This window comes from Aethalodelphis obliquidens, unplaced genomic scaffold, assembly GCF_003676395.1.
Source record: "Aethalodelphis obliquidens isolate GAN/ISIS:26980383/991018 unplaced genomic scaffold, ASM367639v1 scaffold408, whole genome shotgun sequence".
NCBI classification, from domain to species: domain Eukaryota; kingdom Metazoa; phylum Chordata; class Mammalia; order Artiodactyla; family Delphinidae; genus Aethalodelphis; species Aethalodelphis obliquidens.
The window spans coordinates 4911-19352 of NW_020838322.1; the positions used below are offsets into that span (position 1 = coordinate 4911).

Here is a 14442-nt window from a genome sequence, read left to right on the forward strand (position 1 = left end):
GGGGGGGGGGGGGGGGGGGGGGGGGGGGGGGGGGGGGGGGGGGGGGCAGTAGTGGTGTGAGAAGTCCTGTCTTCCCACTATCTGCCCATCAGTCCTTTGGAGGGGAGGAATGTGCCCAAGGACTAAAAAAAGGCCCTGGAGCCAGAGGGGCTAGGGCGACAGACCTTTCATGGGCAAATCTGGAGGCCCTCTTGTCCTCTTGTCACCTCCAGAGCCAAGGGATCAAGGGAGGAGGGGCCGGGAGGGGAGAGAGGTGGGAGGGAGGGTCCCTAGGGAAGGACTCCAAATTTAGGCAGTGGGTGGGTGCAGCAGGATATAAAGGATCCTGCTCTAGGGACAGACTGACACTCCTCTGAACCAGGTAAGATGGGGTTTGGGTGGGAGCTCCATAGCTAGCCCTCAGAGCCCCCAACTTGAGGGGAACGGGGGTGCAGGTCAGTCGGACGCCCAAGGGTTCTGCTAAAACTTGACTTTCTCCAGCCCTGGGAAGTTTCCACTGACAGAGGGGAGGTTCCAAGGGGAAAACCAGAAACCTCTTTTCTTCTCCCATCTGCATTTCTTTCCCTGCATCTGTCCTCTCCTGCTTTCTGTGTCCTGCGTGTGCTTTCTCCATGTTTGTCCCTCCTTGGACGGCTTCCCTCTCTTTGTCCAATTTTATTTTGCCTCTTGGTCTTTGTCAGTAATTGTCACTATCATACGTCTTTGTCTGTCTCTCCTCCTGCCCTTCACAGCTGCGTGTTCTAATCTCCTTGCCTCTCTGTTTCCAACTCGGATTCCACATCCCACTCCTCTCACTGTTACTAGCTCTGCATCCTTTCTTTCCTGTCTCCCTGCCTCTCATCTGCCCGACTGCCCATGTCGGTCTGTCCCACTCGGCTGGCTCTCGGTTTAGCTGCCCAGCTTACTTCTCCCCACGGGGCTGCCTCCGTTGTTCCTCATTCTCCTTGTCTATTCTTCCCTCTGCCTGGCTGTACCTCTGTGGCTCCGCCCATGGTCCAGAGTCTCCAGGATTCTCTGTGAAGAGATCGCCGGGTGAGAACCACCCCAATTTTCTCCTGGAAGCCAGGTGGCTGCTCTCCTCTGAGCAGCTCAGCACCTCGCCTTAGCAAACTCTAGCCAATTCCACCCCACGCAGACCCCTCACAGATTCTCCCTCAGCTTCACGTCAGAGGGCAAGGGAAGCAGAACCCGAGTTGGGGAGGGCTGGACCCAGGCCAGGTAGGGAGGTGAGACTGGTAGGACCCAGGTGGTGAGGGGTGGGGCAGAGAGTCAGGGGCAGAGGGCAATGCCGCCCACTGAGGCCTGGGCCCTCCTGTCTCAGCCGCAGAGGAGGGACAGGATGACCGATGCCCAGATGGCCGATTTCGGGGCGGCGGCCCAGTACCTCCGCAAGTCAGAGAAGGAGCGTCTGGAGGCCCAGACCCGGCCTTTCGACATCCGCACTGAGTGCTTCGTGCCGGATGACAAGGAAGAGTTTGTCAAGGCCAAGATCTTGTCCCGGGAGGGAGGCAAGGTCACTGCCGAGACGGAGAACGGCAAGGTGCGTGGGGCACAGCACGGGGTGGTGGGTGCAGGGTGGAGCCACATGCAGTGGGAGCTGAGGGGCTCTGGAGAAGAGCCAAAGCCAGCGGGGGTGCTGGGTGACCCCCTCGAGAAGCCCAGCGTCTGAGTAAGAACTGACCTTTCTTGTTAGGTCTGAGCAGGGGTGACGAGGCCCCACGCCAGCCCGTTGCCAGAGAGGATGCTGGCGGCCGAAAACCTCAGCTGGTTTCCTCTTCAGAGGGGACTTGTAGATAAAGAGGGCATAGACACAGCATCAAATGAAGCGCCCTTCTCAAACCTGCGTCCCTCCACTCTGCCTCAGTTTCCTCCATGAACCGAGTCTCCCCAATCCTCCCCAGCCATACCAAGAGCAAACTTTTACCGATGAACGCAAAGAGCAGGAACTCTTGAGTGGAATGTTCAGTCCAGAGCTGACGACTGGCACTCAGAAATCCACAGTCCTGGTCCCTCATGCCGGCCACGAGAACTGCCACTGGTCAGCAGCAGTGGCTCAGAACCTCTGGGGACTTTGACCCTGAACCCAGCTCTGCCACTAGCAGCCACCATGCTGGCAAATCATTTAGTTATTCGATCCACAGCTTTCTCTGCTGTAAAAAATGCTGGAATACCTGCTTGCAGGATCTCATGACGTCAGGGCACGGCAAACTGACCAGTGGAGATCGAACCATTTGACAGTGACCAATGAAGAGTGTAGGGTAGATGGGTGAGATGTTTTTCCATTAGTGGCAAGGTTTGCCCTGAGCAATTGATGCCCTGAAGTACTGCCCCCAGGAGTCAGGGTAAGGTGTGTGTGCACAGGCCAGAGAGTGGCCATCCCTAGACAATTAAGCAGGGACTGAAAGGTGATGCTCATCGGCACAGGGTCTGGGGAACTGGCAAGACACAGGGACTCTAGGACAGTCTCTAGAAAGGGAGAGACAGTGGGCAGGTAAATTATCTGGTGTCATGGGAAGCTATGGGCTAGGGCCCAGGCACTGGTGAGAGAAGAGCTAGGGGAACGAGGCCAGGTCACAGCCTGTACTCTGGGAGGAGGTAAGTGGGTAAGGCTGGCAAGGGTCCTGGTGGGAGTGTGGTCACCCCTGTCCTACTGCCCCACCCCCTCCCCAGACGGTGACTGTGAAGGAGGACCAGGTGTTGCAGCAGAACCCGCCCAAGTTCGACAAGATTGAGGACATGGCCATGCTGACCTTCCTGCACGAGCCTGCAGTGCTTTTCAACCTCAAGGAGCGCTACGCAGCCTGGATGATCTACGTGAGTGTGTCCTGCACACGGCGGGCAGCCTGTCCTGCACAGAGTCCAAAGTAGGCCGGGGCGATTCTCTCACGGGGAGGGGGTTGGAACGCTCCCAAAGGGCTCTCTGCCCCTATCCCATCCCTGGTCAGCTGCAGGAAGAGAGGAGCCAGCTGGGCTGACCAGGGACTCTTCTGCCTGTCACCACTGCCCATCCCAGGCTCTCCCTTCCAACTTCTCATGACTGCCCTATCTCCCATTTCAGACCTACTCGGGCCTCTTCTGCGTCACCGTCAACCCCTACAAGTGGCTGCCGGTGTACAACGCCGAGGTGGTGGCCGCCTACCGGGGCAAGAAGAGGAGCGAGGCGCCGCCCCATATCTTCTCCATCTCCGACAACGCCTACCAGTACATGCTGACAGGTGGGCTGGCTGCTCTGACCTGTGGCCCCTCAGCCCCACATCCGTGGACCTGGGCCCTCAGCCCTGACCCCATTGCCTCTGCTCTTTTCTCTTCCAGATCGGGAGAACCAGTCAATCCTCATCACGTGAGCAAACACCATCCACCCACAGAGGGGCGTGGGCTGGGGGGGACCCAGGCTGATTCCTGGGGGTGATGGGGTGGGGAGGAAAGGTTTAAGGCGGAGACTGCAAGGAACTGGGCTCTCCGAGGACTGCCGGAGTGACCTACAGTGCTGGGCAGACTCTGCAGGGAGCTGGGCCCCGGGGGAGGAGATTAGATGGCTGGGACTCTGAGAGAGGAGGGTGCAGTGCTGAACTTTGAATGGAGGACGGTGGGAATCTGGCTTCTGATGGGTCCCTGTTGCCCCCAGCGGAGAATCTGGGGCAGGGAAGACTGTGAACACGAAACGTGTCATCCAGTACTTTGCCAGCATCGCAGCCATAGGTGACCGTGGCAAGAAGGACAACGTCAATGCAACCAAGGTGCCGGGTGGGCCACAGGCTCGGCAGAGGGGAACTGGGGGGTGGGCTGACCAGGTGACCCTTAGCCCTGCCCTGGGAAACAGTGTGGACTGCACCCCTGAGCCCAGTGCTCGAGACCTACCTGGCAGGAGACACACACTCTGAGGGTCTGAATATGACCCATTGGAGCTGCAGACCCCCCAGCAGTCCATCCGGCCACACCCCCGGCCTCCCCACCACCACCTGGAGGTGGCCTGGAGATGCAGCCCCACGCTCTGCTCCCTCTGCAGGGCACCCTGGAGGACCAGATCATCCAGGCCAACCCCGCCCTGGAGGCCTTCGGCAACGCCAAGACGGTCCGGAACGACAACTCCTCCCGCTTCGTGAGTGCACCTGACCACTGCCAACTGGCCTCACGCGGCCTCAACAAAAAAAGGGGGGTGCAGTTTTGCCAACAGTCACCCCACCGGGTTGATTGTCCTGCATTTGGTTTTGGGATATCAAATAACACACACACACACACACACACACACACACACACACTCCAAACCCTCCCCACTCAGCCTGGCCTCTGCGTGCTGGGAACTCAAGAAAAGAGACCCAGAGCTACCACAGCTGTTCCAGAGCCGAGTAACAGGGCTGATTTGGGCCACATTCTAGATTTTCCTTATGACTGTTTCCAAAGCTCTTCCACACTGGAAGTGGAAAGAGAGCGTGGGCGTTGGAGCCAATTCCCCAGCATTCCATCTGCCCAGTAAGTCCCCACACCTCTCTGAGCCCCAGTTCCTTCATCAGTGAGACAGAGGTAGTAGTATCTACCTTGCTGGTTATTGGGAGGATTACAAGAGATCATATCAGAGGTACAAACAGGACACATTCTATCAGTGCTCATTCCTGTGTCCTTTCTTTCTTTTTTAAAAAAATATTTATTTATTTATTTAATTGGCTGACCTGGGTCTTTAGTTGTGGCACGTGGGATCTTCATTGTGGCATGCGGGATCTCTAGTTGTGGTGTGCAGGATCTATTAATAGTTCCCTGACCAGTGATTGAATGTGGGCTCCCTGCATTGGGAGAGCAGAGTCCTAACAGCTGGACCACTAGGGAAGTCCCCTCCTGTGTCGTTTCTGCTCAGAGATCCCTGGGTGGCATGTGGGGATGGGCATCCTCTTCCCTGTTTTACTGATACTAAACTGGGATTCCAAAGAAGTCATTTACATTTCCAGAACCGTCCAGGGCATTCTGGGTTGCGATGAGGTCCAGGATCTCTGTGCGTCTCTTCTGGCCAGTTCTCTCACTCTTTGTCCCATCTGCCCCCAGGGGAAATTCATCAGGATCCACTTTGGAGCCACTGGAAAGTTGGCTTCTGCAGACATAGAAACCTGTGAGTACGTGGGGAGTGCTGCCCACACCTCTGGGTCCTCCACCTCTGCCTTCATTCCCGCCGGATGCCCCACCTCAACATTTCCCCTCCATCTTCTGTCTCTGTCTACATTTGCCTCTTGGCTTTAGAATTCTTCTTCCTTTAAACCGTATCTTTCCCCGGGCTCTCTCCACTTGCCCTGAGAGCCCTTCTCCCCTGACCTCCACCCTGTTGCTGGCTTGGCTTTTTCCCTCCTTACCTGCCTCCCCGCCTTTCCTCACTTCAGATCTCCTGGAGAAGTCCCGGGTGATCTTCCAGCTGAAGGCTGAGAGGAACTACCACATCTTCTACCAGATCCTGTCCAACAAGAAGCCAGAGCTGCTGGGTGAGCCCAGCCCGATGGCCCTGCTGCCCCCAGCGCCCTCCGCAAGCCCGCCTGTGCAGGGCAGATCCCTCCTCCTCACCCGTCCCGCCAGACTTCTCACCCCCCCTCCTTCCATCTGCCCATTGCCTTTCTCTTCCTCCCTCACCTTGGACTCCCCTGTGTCAATTCTTGCCTCCCTTTCCACTCTTCCTTGCTGCTTTACTCCTTCTCCTCTGCATTTGCCTCCCCTTCTCCCACCTGTCATTCGCCCACCATCCTCCCACCCTGGGTCCTCGCCGCCCACTTTTCCTTTTCTTCTGGGTCCTCCCCTTGGTCCTTGCTGACGGTCCTCCTCTCTACCTGCTCCCGCTCTTTCCTTCATCCCACCCCTGCCCCCCACCGTGCCCCCTCCCACCCCCTTGTCCCCTGCCCTGTCCCCCGCCTGGACAGACATGCTGCTGGTCACCAACAACCCCTACGACTACGCCTTCGTGTCTCAGGGGGAGGTGTCCGTGGCCTCCATCGACGACTCCGAGGAGCTGGCGGCCACGGATGTGAGCTAGGAGGCAGTGGGCGGGTCCCGGGGCTCCTGGGCCGCCTGCCCCGCCACCCACTCTGCCTCTCTTGCCCTGCCCCAGAGCGCCTTCGACGTGCTAGGCTTCACTCCTGAGGAGAAGGCCGGCGTCTACAAGCTGACGGGCGCCATCATGCACTACGGAAACATGAAGTTCAAGCAGAAGCAGCGGGAGGAGCAGGCGGAGCCCGACGGCACTGAAGGTTCGAGGACAGGAGAGCAGGCGCTGAGGAGGCCTGAGGGGATGGGCGTCTGCCCGTCATGCAGAGACGGTCCTCTGGGAGCACGGTCTCCCATTCTGTGTCCTAAAGGGGTGCCTTTCAACGATTTTTTTTTTTTGGCTGCGTTGGGTCTTTGTTGCTGCGCGTGAGCTTTCTCTAGTTGGGGCGAGCGGGGGCTACTCTTCGTTGCAGTGCGCGGGCTTCTCATTGCGGCGGCTTCTCTTGTTGCGGAGCACGGGCTCTAAGAGCGCGGGCCTCAGTAGTTGCGGCACGTGGGCTCAGTAGTTGTGGCTCGCAGGCTTAGTTGCTCCGCGACATGTGGGATCTTTGCAGACCAGGAATTGAACCCGTGTCGCCTGCATTGACAGGCGGATTCTTAACCGCTGCGCCACCAGGGATGTGCCCCTTTCAATGATTTTTAAGGAGTTATGTTCACAGTAGCGATGTTAGGACCTCGATAGAGAAAGTGGAAAGAAACCAGGAATAGGAGAAGCAGGTGGTTGAAAGGCTGTGCTTTCTCCCAGGGCGGGCTCAGCCCCACCCCAAGTCCACCTGGCCCAGGCTCCAGGCTTTCTTCTCCATTAGAACCTAGCCAGACGCCACCCTGCATCCCAGACAGGCTGGCTCCCAGAGGACCTGAAGCTTGTGGGTGGGTGAAGGCAGGGACATGGGAGAAGTGGGCAGACAAGGAGGCACCTCTCAATCCCGCTAGCTTCTCAACCCAACTGCACAGAGCAGAAGTGAATTGGGGAGATTTCCTTCTGCACCCAAGACACCCCCAAGCCCAGGAAAGCAGAGAACTGATCTCTGCACACCCCCATCACTAATGCAGTGTGTATGTGAGGGATGCCCAGGCCTTGGGTGAGCCCCTCGCAGCCTCCGTGCCATGTTCTGTTTGGGAGGCAGGAAGCCAAGGGTCAGGACACAGCTCAGGGCATTGGCACATCGCTGGGCCTCAGTTTCCCCCTCAGTGGAATGGAGCGAAAGCCCTTCCCAGCTCCCTCTAAGGCTATCTCGAGAATCCTTTGAGAAGGAGATGTGAAGGGGTGTGAACAGGGCTGGACAAACGCTCAAGAACGTTCCTCTTGGCCCACCTTCAAGGACCCCTTCTCCATGTCTGTCCAGATCAAATGCCAAGTCTCAGTTTCACAATAGCATGTTGCCAGTTATCACAAAACTCTTGAAATTCAACCAAATAAATTCCTTCTAAATAGATATCATATGTTGGATGGCACATTTGGAGAGCTGGGGATTGGGGGAGGGTGACCAACATGCTGTTAGGAAGCTTGATTTCCCAGCCGGCCATGTTGGCCAACAGATAGATTCAGGGTAGAGCAGGCCCAGTCCTGGGCTAGATCCTGGGATTGGGGACAAAGGAGGAAAGAAGCAGAGGACAGCATCAGCCACAGTGCCTGCCCTGGAGAGATGAAGGGATGCAGTGTGGTAGGAGGGCCTGGGGTGAGGGAGGGGCCTGGGCTCCAGCCTGACTCGGGCACACACTGGCTGTGTCACCATTGCAAGCCTTGTGCCCTTCAGGCCTCTATTTGCAACTCTTTTTTTTTTTTTAATTTATTATTTACTTTTGGCTGCGTTGGGTCTTCGTTGCTGTGCGTGGGCTTTCTCTAGATGGGGCGAGCGGGGGCTACCCTTCGTTGCAGTGCGCGAGTTTCTCATTGCGGTGGCTTCTCTTGTTGCGAAGCACGGGCTCTAGGTGTGCAGGCTTCAGTAGTTGTGGCACACGGGCTCAGTAGTTGTGGCGCACGGGCTTAGTTTCTCCGCGGCATGTGGGATCTTTCCAGACCAGGGCTCAAACCCGTGTCCCCTGCATTGGCAGGTGGATTCTTAACCACTGCACCACCAGGGAAGTCCCTATTTGCAGCTCTTTAACGAGAGAGGCAGGACCTGATGGTCCTGGGCAGGGAAAGAGGGTCTGCTGAAAGTGCTTGCTTATCCCTTTCCTTCTCCACCAGATGCTGATAAGTCCGCCTACCTCATGGGGCTGAACTCAGCTGACCTGCTCAAGGGGCTGTGCCACCCTCGGGTGAAGGTGGGCAACGAGTACGTCACCAAGGGGCAGAATGTCCAGCAGGTGTACTACTCCATTGGGGCGCTGGCCAAGGCCGTGTACGAGAAGATGTTCAACTGGATGGTGACGCGGATCAACGCCACCCTGGAGACCAAGCAGCCGCGCCAGTACTTCATAGGCGTCCTGGACATTGCCGGCTTCGAGATCTTCGACGTGAGTGGGGAGCCCCGGGGCCGGGAGAACAGTAACTCACTGGTTCGCACAGGCAGCCAGTGCTGGCTGAGCCGGCTGCAGGCCAGGCGCGGGGACGGCGGTGTGCTCTGGTGGAGACGGTCATGTGTCTTCAGGGCGCCCTCCCTCCCCGCCCTGACAGGGGAGGGGAGGAGCCAGCTGCACCCCTTGCCAGGCTGGACGCGGCCCTGGGCGCACCGCATGGGCCACAGACAGCTGCCCGCCTGACCCGCTCCCCTCCCCCACCCCCCGCTCTGTAGTTCAACAGCTTTGAGCAGCTCTGCATCAACTTCACCAACGAGAAGCTGCAGCAGTTCTTCAACCACCACATGTTCGTGCTGGAGCAGGAGGAATACAAGAAGGAGGGCATCGAGTGGGAGTTCATCGACTTCGGCATGGACCTGCAGGCCTGCATCGACCTCATCGAGAAGGTGCCGCTTCGGCCCCTCCGCCCGGTCCCCTTCACCCGCCATCCCAGACAAAGTGGCAGCCCTGTCCCTCTACACCCAGGAAACTAGTCCCAGAACCCCAAGCCCTGCTTTCACACACTGTGACATCACAAGCGTACACAGGTCCAGCCCTTCCTTCTCTCCCCAACACCTAAGACCTTGTCCTGTCTGGTGGACACCTCCCAGGGTCTTAAGAGGGGGGTGTAGTGAAGGTGAGGGCTCCTGCCCCCTCTGACACCCCATGAGAAGTGTCATTCGTGGAAAGAAACTAGGCTGAAACTAGACATGTCGGCTTCCCATCCTCTCCCTGTTGGCTGAGGATAAGGCTGTGTTCAGCTCCTCTTATCTATGGAGGTTCCTCAGAGGAGACAGGACGGAGCTGGTGGGAGGCTCCCAGTGCTCACTTGCTCCCGGGGCTCCATTGCTGATGGAGGCCAGAGGCCGCAGCAACTGCCCCTCCCCCAGCCCAGCCGCGGCCAGTCAGAAAACAGGGCCTTCCCCACAAGCTCTGCATAGTTATCCAGGGTGCTCCTCTTCCAGAGGCCTCAGATTTCCCTGAAATTGTATGTAAGAGTGTGTGTGGACTGGTCGTGGGCAAGGTGTATATGCAAGTGTGTGTGTGTGTGTGTGTGTGTGTGTGTGTGTGTGTGCGCGCGCATTTCTCTGGGGAGGGAGTCTTTGGATTCGCCAAATTCTCAGTAGGATCCCTGTCCCAAGAAAAGTCAAGAGCTGCTACACTTTCTGAAGTGCAGGACATTGTGCAGAACCTGGATCCCGTTAACCGTTCCTTGAACGATTGTTACCCGTCATATAGGCAGGAGTCTGGCCTGCCCTGTAGTCTGGTGCCTCTGACACATTTCTGTCCCAGCCTTCACCCCGTGCTGGGGCAGGGAGCCATTCAGGAAGAAGGGGCTGTTCTTGAGCCCTGGGGGGCCGGGGGCTGGGGATTGGGAGTACAGGGCTCTTCTCTGGGTCCACTGGGGCAGAAAGGTTACATTGCCCAGATCTGAATGTATTCGGATTTAGGTTAACTCCAGGAATATTGGCTTCCTGTATCGGGACACGAGGTACCAGTTCAGGCTCTCTGTGGCCTGCCTGCTACACTGGGCTGCAGTCTCTCCTCTGTCGGGGTATGGGACTCTGCAAGCCTGGGAGTGCACTCAGTGATGCTCTCCCCCTCCCCACCCTGCCATCAGCCCATGGGCATCATGTCCATCCTGGAGGAGGAGTGCATGTTCCCCAAGGCCACTGACATGACCTTCAAGGCCAAGCTGTACGACAACCACCTGGGCAAGTCCAGCAACTTCCAGAAGCCGCGTAATATCAAGGGGAAGCCGGAAGCCCACTTCTCCCTGATCCACTACGCCGGCACGGTGGATTACAACATCATAGGCTGGCTGGAGAAGAACAAAGACCCGCTCAACGAGACAGTAGTGGGCTTGTACCAGAAGTCCTCCCTCAAGCTCATGGCCACACTCTTCTCCTCGTATGCCTCCACTGATGTCGGTAAGAGGGCAGCCCTGCACTGCCAGAGCAGTTCCGGAGGTGCAAGGGGCCAGGATCCCGCTGCTTCAAAGCACACAACTCTAAAGGCAGGAGGGAGCCCGTGAGCCACGGGAGGGGGTCAGGAGATCCCACAGCGGCCCATCTCTACCCCTTCTGTGGAAGTACCATTTTGCCCTTTGGGTTATGGACGTTGTTGTACATGCTGTGCATCTCTTCAAGACTCTGAGCAACTGAAGATCAGTGAGGGTGGCACGCACATCACTGCAGCAGGCCTGGCATGGAGCCGTGCCTGCAGGAGGTCACAGTAAATGTTGAGAGGATCACTGAACATACAGTAGAACAAACGAGCCTCCAGTTCAGAGAAGGAAGAGAAAGGGTGTGAACTGAAACGATGAGGGTAAAGTACAAGAAGAAAAGTAGAAAGTGGAAAGATGTAAGCATGGGTAGGGGTTAGAAGGGAATGGGAAGAGAAAGCACAGATGTTATTTCAATGCCTGCTTTGTGCCAAGCACTGGAAAGGCACGCTCCATGCTTGATCTTTTCTAATCTTCTCCTCCTCATGAGAAAACTGAGACTTAGGGAATAACTTGCCCAAAGTCACACATCTAGTGAGCAGCAGAGCCTTGTCCCTACCCGAGGGCTCCTCCGTTTTCAAGCCCTTGTTCATCATTCCTTCTCTTGTTATTAGGGGACAGCAGTAAAGGCAAAGGAGGCAAGAAAAAGGGCTCATCATTTCAGACAGTATCGGCCCTCCACCGGGTAAGAAGGGCCCAGAGATGCCAAGAGACTTGTGGTGGGCAGGCCCAGCCCAGAGCATTTTGTCTGCACCACCCTAACCTGATGCTCTGAGTTTGGAGAGGAAAGAAGCTAGAGTTATGTGGTCATTTTTGGCATGTAAATTCTATACAAGCCTGAACTCACATCATAAATTATGTATCAGCTCCCTATCCCTTTGAGGGTTCTGGTGACAGGTTGTCTGGGTCCCAGGGCTCAGGGACCAAAGGGATGGTCCCTGTGGCTCCCGACCTCCAACTCTCATCCACCCCCAGGAGAATCTGAACAAGCTGATGACCAACCTGAGGACCACCCACCCACACTTTGTGCGCTGCCTCATCCCCAACGAACGGAAGGCTCCCGGTGAGTGATGCACAAGCGTCTAGTCTGGATAGGGCACTTGGCATCCACTTGCCCTAAGGCTGACCCCCTTCCTCTCCCTTCCTGCCACAGGGGTGATGGACAACCCCCTGGTCATGCACCAGCTGCGCTGCAATGGCGTGCTGGAGGGCATCCGCATCTGCAGGAAGGGCTTCCCCAACCGCATCCTCTACGGGGACTTCCGGCAGAGGTGGGTACCAGGGCCCCCCAGGGCTCAGGGAACAGGGGGAGCATAGGCAGCCTCAGGTGGGAGGGGAGTCTTCAGGTGGCCTCAGATTCTCTGGGCAGAGCAGATCAGTGCAGAACGTGGGTAACTACGGGCACCTCCCTCCCAGGTACCGCATCCTGAACCCGGCAGCCATCCCCGAGGGCCAGTTCATTGACAGCAGGAAAGGGTCAGAGAAGCTGCTGGGCTCCCTGGACATTGACCACAACCAGTACAAGTTCGGCCACACCAAGGTGAGTCTAGAGCCCCTTAGGGTGGCGTTGCAGGATGTGCGACCATGCTGAGTGGACCAGCTGGGAGTTTGGAAGGCAGACCCCTGATTCCTGGCTACCCGTATCAACAAAGGGCTGGAACCCAGGCTTCCTTTCTGTCTTGTTTTTCACATTTCACTCCCAGGTCTAGGATGTGTGGGTAACAGGGCCCTGGGAAGCTGAGCCAGGGTCTCCCACACTCTCCCTCCACCCTGACTACCCTTCTCTGAGGCTGTGGCCCCCTTGGCTCTACCCCTCACCCCCAGGTGTTCTTCAAGGCGGGGCTGCTGGGGCTGCTGGAGGAGATGCGAGACGAGAGGCTGAGCCGCATCATCACCCGAATCCAGGCACAAGCCCGGGGTCAGCTCATGCGCATTGAGTTCAAGAAGATCCTGGAGCGCAGGTGAGGCTGGAGGGAAAGAGAGAGGCACTCCCAGAGATGTAAGAGGCAGACAAGCAGAGCGAAGTGGCGTGGGTCAGGAGACCTAAATTCAAATCCTGGCTGCACCACTTACTAGCTAGCCTGAGCAAGTGACTTTGCCACTCTGGGTCTCATTTTGAATTCTTTAAAAAAGAAAATTCCCCTTAGGGAAATACAAATTAAGACTCCAATGAGATACCGTTTTAAAACACTAGATTGACAAAAACCAAGAAGTCTGACCCACTGCTTATGGATGTGTAAATGTGTGCAATCTCTTTGGAAAACAATGTATCATTTTCTTTTAAAGTTGAACAGTTACGTACCTTTCCACTCCTGAGTGCATTCCCACAGAGAAACTCCTGCACGTGTTCAACATGAGACAAAAAATGAATCTTTATAGTAGCATTGGTCAAAATAGCAAAGATCTGGAAACAACTTGAATTTTCATCCACAGGAGAATGGGTGAATAGTAGTATACTCATTCAGGGGAATATTATAAAGCAATGAAAAAGGAGGGAACTAAAACTACATGGTACAATACGTTTGCACCTTAAGAGCATATTGCTGAGTAAACAAAAGCAAGTCACAGAAGGATACTTATTGTGTGATGCAATTTTTATAAATCTCAGAAATAATTTTTAAAATAGCATATTGTTAAAAGATGCATACACACATGGTTAAAATATTTTTTGAAAAAGTTAGGAAACAAAAAACACAAGATTTGAGGTAGTGGCTGCTTCTGGTGGAAGGACCAGGAAAGGGGATGGGGTGGAGCCCACAGACAGAATCAGCGATGGCAATGCTCTAGTTCTTGTTTGGGTGATGAGTTCATGGACAGTCATTTTGTTTCATGCTTCATAACTTACACATATATTATAGATATTCCTAAATGGAAAATATCATATTTTTAACATGCTTGAGGTTCTTATGAGATTAGAAACACCGAACACGGTAGACATTCTACTGTGGTAGACATTCTACTGTGGAAGTGGTAGCTTCCATAGCTACTAATACTCCAGTAAGGAAGATATAAACTGCCCTTTTGTTGAATTGATCAATCAATAACTATTTATGGAGCAACTCCATGTTCAGTGTGGTTATGCTGAGGTGGGGTTGCCTATCAAGGCTACAAGACAGGGTTCCTGCCGTCAGGTGCCTACAAACTTGCTTAGATGTGCTGGGAGCCGAGTGCTGCTGGCCCCATGATTGCGAAGCGCTCTTTTACAGTGCCCTTCCCTGCCTCCATGTTTCTTTGCCAGGGATGCCCTGCTGGTAATCCAGTGGAACATTCGGGCCTTCATGGGGGTCAAGAATTGGCCCTGGATGAAGCTCTACTTCAAGATCAAACCGCTGCTGAAGAGTGCAGAGACAGAGAAGGAGATGGCCACCATGAAGGAGGAGTTTGGGCGCCTCAAAGAGACGCTGGAGAAGTCGGAGGCTCGACGGAAGGAGCTGGAGGAGAAGATGGTGTCCCTGCTGCAGGAGAAGAACGACCTGCAGCTCCAAGTGCAGGCCGTGAGACCATTTCTCCTCTCCCCTCCCCTGGATTATAGCCCATCTCATCACCAGGGACTGAGTCTCAGAGCTCTGGCTCTCTTTAAGACCCTGGATCTCTCCTCTCTGTCCTCTTCTCCCAGGAACAAGACAACCTGGCTGATGCAGAAGAGCGCTGCGACCAGCTGATCAAGAACAAGATCCAGCTGGAGGCCAAGGTGAAGGAGATGACCGAGAGGCTGGAGGATGAGGAAGAGATGAACGCCGAGCTCACGGCCAAGAAGCGCAAGCTGGAAGACGAGTGCTCTGAGCTCAAGAGGGACATTGATGACCTGGAGCTGACGCTGGCCAAGGTGGAGAAGGAGAAGCACGCCACAGAGAACAAGGTGAGGGCAGCTCTCTCTGGCTCCAGCCCGTGTCTCCTCAGGATTCCCAGACCTGAGTGTG

General features: G+C 55.7%; 1 protein-coding gene across 1 annotated transcript; it reads left to right on the plus strand.

Moving 5' to 3' along the window:
• Nucleotides 1-1339: 1339 nt before the first annotated feature.
• LOC113616715 (myosin-6) lies at nucleotides 1340-14381 on the plus strand (the record flags this gene model as incomplete). The annotated part of the gene is made up of 20 exons (XM_027100110.1): nucleotides 1340-1540; nucleotides 2671-2814; nucleotides 3059-3215; nucleotides 3313-3340; nucleotides 3626-3737; nucleotides 4007-4099; nucleotides 5035-5098; nucleotides 5364-5462; nucleotides 5892-5995; nucleotides 6080-6218; nucleotides 8207-8475; nucleotides 8754-8924; nucleotides 10139-10448; nucleotides 11137-11207; nucleotides 11498-11585; nucleotides 11676-11793; nucleotides 11939-12062; nucleotides 12347-12483; nucleotides 13761-14016; nucleotides 14139-14381. Coding segments are annotated over exons 1-20 (2928 nt in total), but the record flags the coding sequence as incomplete, so codon positions are not given.
• Nucleotides 14382-14442: the final 61 nt, after the last annotated feature.